This window comes from Phaseolus vulgaris, chromosome 2, assembly GCF_051622355.1.
Source record: "Phaseolus vulgaris cultivar YP4 chromosome 2, ASM5162235v1, whole genome shotgun sequence".
Lineage (NCBI taxonomy): Eukaryota > Viridiplantae > Streptophyta > Magnoliopsida > Fabales > Fabaceae > Phaseolus > Phaseolus vulgaris.
Genome location: NC_143499.1, coordinates 8,374,526 through 8,383,088, shown reverse-complemented (window position 1 = coordinate 8,383,088; position 8,563 = coordinate 8,374,526). Strand labels below are relative to the sequence as shown.

Below are 8,563 nucleotides of genomic sequence, written 5' to 3'. Positions count from 1 at the left end.
GTTTTGAAATATTACTTTTTAAGTTTTAATAAATTAATAAATTTTTATCTGCTTACTAAATTACTAATAAACGTATGAAAAATTTAAAATAGTTTTAAAAAAAAATTGAATTAATATATTTAGTGTTGGAGATTTCATATCGATTATAAACAATAATATTTTATAATATTTAAGTAAGTACAAAATTCATTTTAAAAATACGTTTTGTAAAATTAAATTAAAGTCAACTTTTTATTATTTAGAAAAAAATCTTAAAAAAAAAAAGATGAACTTAGATTCATGAGTTATAAAAGAAAATCTTAAACTTTTATTTTATTTTATTTTAAGCAAGCACAACTATTTCCTTTGTTGTTATACTCTTTTTTAAACTCTCCTGTTTCTCTCTATAAACAAAATTCTATCTCTATCTTCCTTCCTTATTTGTACCCTCCAAAATTTAAAGCAACTTGTGTTCTTGAGATATGGTAGGACTTTCCAAGTTGGAACTTGATAGGTAAGGAATTTTAATTTCTAGGAACCTATCTCTCACAAGGAAAGCTAACACTATGTAAAATTTGAAATTGAGTTTTGCTTTAAAAGTTTAAAATTTAATGTCTCGTATGTGTTCAAGACAAAAACATAAATTACAATAGAAGAATAGATTGAGAATTAAGTTTGATTTTAGAATTATGATTTAGGTAAACAAATGTGAGTTTTTAAGGTTATATTGAATGAGTTGTAATTTTGTGGTTCCATTTTTAATTTTTTGTTGCATGTAATTGAATAGGAACTTTGAAATGTTAAATGAGGTTGATTTGGTTGGTTAAATGAGGTTTAACTAAAGAAAGCACCTCAAAAACATCAAATGTAATAAAGATGGAGGTGTAAAAAGAGTTTGATGCAAATTACAAAGATTAGATGATCTGGTAAATAGTTTGAAGGAAACGTCTACCACTAATCAAACAAAAGTCCAAGTTGCTTATTTGAATCAAAATGGGAAACAAATTTTGGCTAAGAAATTAAGAGAATAAAATTTACAAAATCTCAGAAACAAAATTGGAAGGAAATCATTAACAACAAAAAATGAAGAAAGAGATTTGCGTTAAATTTGAATACAAAATCTAGAAATTTTGGAAAGTTGGAAACTGAGAAATTGTGAATAATATCTTAGGCCAAATATTTTTTTGAGAACCTTGGAGAAAAGAAAACTATAAAAAAGATGCAAGCTTCAAGGAGAACGAAGCAAAACGCGTTCGAAAAATAGAGCATCATAGTTTTCTTATTTTCTTTGTTGTAGTCTTTTCGTTCTGCTTCTATGGAAGACTAAACTCTTTTTAGTTGATTCTCTTGTGATTTCACAGTGAATTTTGAGGTTTCTATACAATAAAGTTTTGCTCTTCAATTTACTTCAACAACGTATGTTTTACTGTTGATCTTTTTGAATTTTGATTTTTGTTAAATGAATTTGTTCTTATTGCTTGTTGATAATCCAATTCCTTTCTTTAATTAGATTTCTTGTTTAGATCACTTAGTTCTAATCAATATTTTTTCTCTTAGTCCAAGAGGTAACAAATAAACGTCTTAAGAGTAAACGCTTGGAGATTACTGTGACACTAAATATTTCAATATACGCCTATTATAATAATATAGATTTTATTGAATTTGATCAACACTTGTTTGATTAAGTTCAATTGTATGTGAAAATTGAAAGGATATTAGTCTAAAGAAAACCAATGATGAATTCACTCTTGAAAAAACTTGAGAGACAACATGCTTCCTTTTATGATTTTTAAGTGTCTACTTTACTTACCTGCATAAAAATCTCAAAATCCTCGGTTTTATCTTTATTGCATTTCTAACCTTGCTTGTTGATACATTTGAACACTAATTAACTTAATTTATTTATTGGATTTGTTAGAAGTCGACTTGGGATCATCTGACCTTATATATACTATCATCTCTTTGGTGTTAGATGATCTCCAATAAAATCATTTTAATTTGATTGTTATACGAAAATTATCAAGGGGGATAATGATTATTTGTGTAATTGAAATTCTTAGTGATTTATAATGAATTGGTTGTATAGTAGTTATTTTATATTAACAATAATAAACAATGAACAATAATAAACCAGTTTTTCAAAAGCAAATAATATTTAAATCCTTTAAAGGTAAGCATCTCAAACTCAGTTAGAATTTGAGTTTATGAATAATAACAAAACATCTATAGCATATAAAAATACTACACCAAAACAATTATTGGTGTAAAACTATTGCTCTAATAAACAACTTCCAAATCAATAAACAAACACTTAATAAAAGGAAACATATCACACAAGAATTAATCATATGCTCAACATCAAACTTTTAGAATTAAGATAGAAAATCATCATGATTTAGTTATGAATGTGCGCCCTCACCACTTAATCAAGATTTTTTTATTCTTAATATTTTTACTTTCAGAACATATATTTAATTCAAGTTCAAACCTTGTTTCAAAATCCATTTTTAAACATTCAAGTAGAAACTTTTCACTATATTTTTAGTTTAAACTCAAACAAATATATATATATATATGAGCAAAAGAAACATAACGAACCCACTACCATCAGGTCATCCTAAGGATTAATTGCTCTAATACCATTAAATGTGACATCCTCATCCTTAGTTATATCACATAAAGACTAGATCATGCAAGTAATTATCTAATTAAACGTATAAATATGTACATATAAATACAAATTGTCCATACAGTACCTTAAAACATATCCCTTCAAAGGAAATTTAATATTTACATATTTTTTTTTAAATAAAACACTCCATTAGCTTTGAGTGGAACTCTAACACCTGCGACATCATTTGCTCTTGTTTAATACACGATCATATAAAGTCATATAAAGAAAAATAAACACAACACGAACAATAGAGTAACCTAGAATTTTTTAAAAAAAACTTCAATATAAATGTAAATTAAAATCAGAATAAAAAAATTTACCATTGTCATACATTTCAGTTTATCAAACCGAAAAATGCCTATAAATAAATCATATTCAATATTACTCATGTCATAAATTTACAAACCAACATACACGGACATTTGACTCTACTTTAGAATGTTTCGTGCATTGACTTAGACTCAAAGATCTGCATATGTCATACTATCTCATTGTGAAATTCACACATTTATGCCATAATAATCTCAATATCAAATCACCTCATATGACATGGTTAATTCATATGACCTATAAGACCATATTATTTCTCAAATCACAAACAAAATAATATGAACCTCCTTTGATTCTCAACACCTGATAATCTTCATCTATATGATTCCAATATACCAGTAGAGTCAGGATACATCATTCTAGATGAATCCCTAATCAATGCACATCATAACAATCTCAATACAATATTTTCTTTCGTGAAAATACTATGTCTTAATCATATTTTCACATAATTCATATCTAACAATACACACCAATACATCATTCAATTACACAACAATTTATATTTTTAAAACAATCTAAGGATATCTAAAAATCACATAAACACTTAACTAATTACTTTTAACCACATATATGAATAAAATTTTACAAGAAATTAATTAAAAAAATAATAAACCAATCTTTCAATAGCAAAAATCAAAATTTTAGATTTTTTTAGCTTGAGCAAAAATCTCGTCGCTTGAGTGAAAATGAACCCAAGAGCACCCCAAAATTTCACCCCATTTTCGCTTCAGCGATAATCCTCTCGTTTGAGCGAAAATTGACCCAAGAACACCCCAAAATTTCACCATATTTTTGCTTGAGCTAAAATTTTATCGCTTGAATGAAAATAGGCCTGAGAGCAAGATGTATTTATTGTCCTAATCTAACTTGAGCGAGGATATTTCGCTTGAGCAAAATTAGGAAATACAAGTCATGAAACTGATATCTTTCAAGCCTTTTCTCAAAAGTTCAATACCAAATATGTATTTTCACAAAGCACATCAAAGCAAAATGATACCACCTTGCTCAAAGTTGTCCATGTACTTTCATTGATCTCCTATGTCAACCCATATATCTATATATTCTTGATTTCAAAACCAAATTCATTCAAATTCAACATCTAGATTCAAACAACTCATATTTATGAATCTTTACACTTCAAATGAATCAGAATACAATTCAAACACATTCAATGACTTGTTGAGATCAAAATCAACATGTAATTTACCAAATCAACAAAATCTACTAGATTTATACCTTCATATTCAATCTAAATCAACGGATACTAATTTACTCAAAACAATCTTGCAAAAAAAAAAATGAAACTGGTGACTACGTCACCTCACATCCAACTCTTCTAACATATGGTTCTATTGAAGAAAAAAAAAACTAACTTCCTTACCTGATTAGAAGCAGACGTGCTCACAAAGAGCTCCAACTCATAAAGAACATGTGCATAGTTTAACCTGCATCTCAAAGTCCTCATCATTGATCTAAACATATCACTAGAACTCTGAACTAACAAGAATTAATCCTGAAGTATAAATATCACATGTAACCACATTTACTTAGGTACACTAAAACTCAAAATTTACTTAGATGGAAAATGATCAAAAATGAATTTATTCTTCTAATTGGACAATTTTGTTGTATTCATTGTCAGGAGTCTAGTGGAGAACTTCGGTTATTAGTCTGATGAAGGAGGTTGTCAAAATCTTAAAGAGAAGATAAGGAGAAAAAATGGTGATTAAAATAAAATTTGAATAACTGATTTTTTATTTATATACATTTTTCACTTTACTAATAAAATATTCAAATTTAATTTTAATTATATCACTCATACTCTAAAATTATTTTCTAAGTCCTTCCCTTATTTGTTAGTTTAATTATTTTTACATTTTAAGTTGTTAATATTTTCAATTTTTAAGTGAATATTAAAATTGTTTTAGTAAATAACATGTTTATTTTTATTATTAACCTATTCTAAAGAATTTAAACTGCAATTATATAGATAAATTATATCGGTAAATTATTAATTTGTACTAATACTATAATTAAACTGTATAGAATTCAAAGTTTAACGAAGAGAATAATAATAATAAAGTATATTTTTTAGTTACTTACTGCGTATGATTTATGTATTTTATATTTTGAACCAAGTACGTTTACTTTATGTTTATTCGTTTTCTCCATTTTTATGCCTTTAAGTTTAATTCTACTCCTTTTTTGGCTCCAGACTCTGACAGAGGTCCTTGTCGTTCACCAATACCCAATCTGACAAAACTAACGAGGTGGCATAGCTCCATTGGATACACATGATTTTTGTTTTTCATTATCTCTTTCGAATCACTATATAAACCCCTCAATAACCATTTCTCTTGCTAAGAAAAAACTCGAATGCAGAGAAACTAAAAAACAAACAAACAAACACGCCTTAAAATTATTCTCTGTGCTTATTAGTAATGGCAGCAGCAGAAGAAGCACCCATTCACGGCGATATCCTAGAGGCAATATTCTCGCACGTGCCACTCATCCACCTCGTGCCAGTCTGTCTCGTGTCAAACTCATGGAAGCGTGCCGTCTCCTCCTCTCTCGCACATATCCGACCCATTAAGCCCTGGCTCATCGTCCTCACCCAGAGCTCACGCGCCTCGCACGTGACAAAGTTGCACGCTTATGACCCTCGCTCCCACGTGTGGCTCGAGATAAAAAACCGTACGTGTCAACACTCCTCCCCCGTGCGCTCCTCGCACTCCTCACTACTCTACACGCTCACCCCCGCCGAGTTCGCCTTCTCCCTCGACGCGCTGCACCTCAACTGGCACCACGCGCCCTCCCCACGAGTGTGGCGCACCGACCCCATCGTCGCTCGCGTGGGCTTGCGCGTGGTTGTGGCCGGCGGCGCGTGCGAGTTCGAGGACGATCCGCTCGCGGTGGAGATGTACGACTTGGAGACCCGCGCTTGGGAGAAGTGCCCCTCCATGCCGGCTCTTCTGAAGGATTCCACGGCGTCGTCGTGGCTTTCGGTAGCTGTCGTTGGAGAGGTTATGCACTTGACGGAGAAACACTCCGGCGTGACGTACTCGTTCGACACTGTGATGAAAAAATGGAAGGGTCCGTTCTATTTGAGACCTGATGAGAGTGTTTTTCACTGCGTCACCGGAACACTAGGGGAGCGGTTGATGGTGGCCGGGGTGGTGGGGGGATTTGGGAACGTGAGAAGCGTGAAGCTGTGGGAGGTTCGGGGGGAATTAGGTTCGGGGATGGTGGAAGTGGGGGAGATGCCGAAGGAGATGGTTCGGAAGGTGATTGGTGGTTCGGAGTTAGGTTCGGTGGAGGTGACGTGGATTGGGGACTTTGTTTACGTGAGGAACACTTCCATTGAGGAGGAGTTGGTGGTGTGTGAGGTATTGAACGGTGTTGGGTGCGAGTGGAGGAGTGTACGGAACGTAGCCGTGAACCACGGGGCGAGAATGGTGCTTTGCGGCGGCGATGTGTGCATGGAGGATCTGCAGCGGGCCGTTATGTCAGGGACTCGAACATTTTGCATGAAACACGCGTGAATGGATTGAAAAGCTTTGTTGTAGTGTTCTTAAAAAAAAATTTAACGGTTTTGGGGTTTTGGAATTGGGAATATCATTTTCGTTTTTTGTTGGCAGACAATTCTGTCAATTTTTAATAACTTTTTTGTTGAATTATTTTTAGTGGCAAAAAAGTTTTAAGAAAATGTGGTGTTGTCATTGAAAGCTGAGTCTGATGCATGAGAGTGAGATACCTAAGTAAAGAAAAAGAGAATGTGAGAATGGATAAGGACGATGATGAGGATAATCTCAAAGTGTAATAATGGACATGTTTGGTTTCAGCTGAAGAGGTTGTGCTTTATGGGAGGCCTTTTCTCTATTGTAAATTATTTTTCCCTCCTATGGTAAGAGATTTTCCATTTCTTAACCCTACATGGTTTTTACTTTTAGGTTTTTTTACTATTATGGACCGATCGGTCACAGTGAGTCATGATTCGATCTTCTTGATTGAACTGATTGAGACTTTGTTAGGTCGAGCTCTCACACTTGTCCTATCTTTGTTCATATTTTGTGAACTATTGTAATACTCTTATTATTATCATCTCTGCTTCTCTAAGTGCCCTTATGCATTTCAATGAATAATATAGTGAAAAATAAATCTAATATGTAATCTCAACCAGTATAATTATAAAATATTGAAATTATAGTTACTAAAGAAAGATTTACAAAATTTACACATTTTATAAACAATAATAATCCTCTTAATTACTCTTTGTGTCTATATTAATACATGAAATTGTCAAAGGATATCTAGCTAATAGTTTTTTTATATAAATAAAAAATCAGTTATTCAAGTTTTATTTAATATAATTATCATTCTCCTAAAAAAAATTGATCACTTTCTTCATCAGAGTGACGATCAAAAGCCACTACTACTCATGACAGCGAATAAAACAAAAGTTGTTCGATCAAAATTTTAGTTAGATTAAATTCATTTTTACTTACTTTCCTTTTGAGTCAGTTTTAAGTTTTAATATTTGTTTGGGTAGAGGTGTTTGCATATGGTGGTTAAACTATCCAGTTTTTCTTTAGGAGTTTGAACTCTTTGTCAACACATCTGCTTCTAATCAGATAAGGGAAACTAATTTTACTTTTCAATAGAAATCTAGGTTGGAAGATTTGGATGTGAAAGTGACGTGGTTACAAGCTTCGAATTATCTTGCAGGATTTTTTGTTGGTAAATTAAAGTATTTTGATTGAGATTGAATGTAGAAGTATATACATGTTAGATTTTATTGATTTGTTAAATCACATGTTGATTATTATGTGAAGAAATTATTGAATGTATTTGAATTGTAGGAATCCTTTGATGTGTAACATTGACGAATGTTGTTTGTTTGAATTTGAATGAATCTGGTTTAGAACTCATGAATGTATAGATATATAGGTTGACATATATATGTCCACTCTGAGCAAGTTCATATCATTTCGATCTTAGATGTTTTATAAAATACAAGTTTGAGTATTGATTTTGGGTGAAATCTTGAAAAATATCAATTTTATTTTTTTTTCTTCACATTTTCACTCAAGCGAAAAGTGAGTACAAATTTGAGTTGTTCTTAGGTTTATTTTTGCTCAAGTGAGTGAATTTTCCCTCAAACGAAAATAGTATTGGAACTAAACTTGCTCTCGACCTTAATTTCATTCAAGCGAGGCCAATTTTTGCTAGAGCTAAAAGAAAAACTTAAAATTTTTAAATTTGCTTTGAAGACTGTTTTGGTCATTGTTTACTATTGTAATTAGATTTTATGTAAATTTATGTACATTTGTAATTGAAACAATTAGTTTATGTGTTTATATGGTTTTCTTTGATTTTTTTGGATTTTTTTTAAAAAACATTTAAACTTGTGTGTGATTGAATGCAGTGTTGATGGATGGAATGATTGATGAATCAAGTAAAAGTGTGATAAAGATATAATATTTTCAAGAAAGGAAATACCTCGTTGAGATTGTTAGGAGAGTGTATTGATTTGTGCGACTCTGTGAAAGGGACGAACTTGACTTTAATGGTATATTG

At 31.4% G+C, this 8,563-nt stretch overlaps 1 protein-coding gene across 1 annotated transcript; it reads left to right on the top strand.

Moving 5' to 3' along the window:
- The first annotated feature begins 5,249 nt into the window (after positions 1-5,249).
- Positions 5,250-7,087, top strand: LOC137810559 (F-box/kelch-repeat protein At1g23390-like). The gene has a single exon (XM_068611901.2). The coding sequence runs from the start codon at positions 5,428-5,430 to the stop codon at positions 6,526-6,528; it is 1,101 nt and encodes a 366-aa protein (XP_068468002.2). The 5' UTR covers positions 5,250-5,427; the 3' UTR covers positions 6,529-7,087.
- Positions 7,088-8,563: the final 1,476 nt, after the last annotated feature.

Bases quoted from the DNA above. Each gene is read 5' to 3' on its own strand.
- LOC137810559 (XM_068611901.2), top strand. From the start codon at position 5,428: ATGGCAGCAGCAGAAGAAGCACCCATTCACGGCGATATCCTAGAGGCA.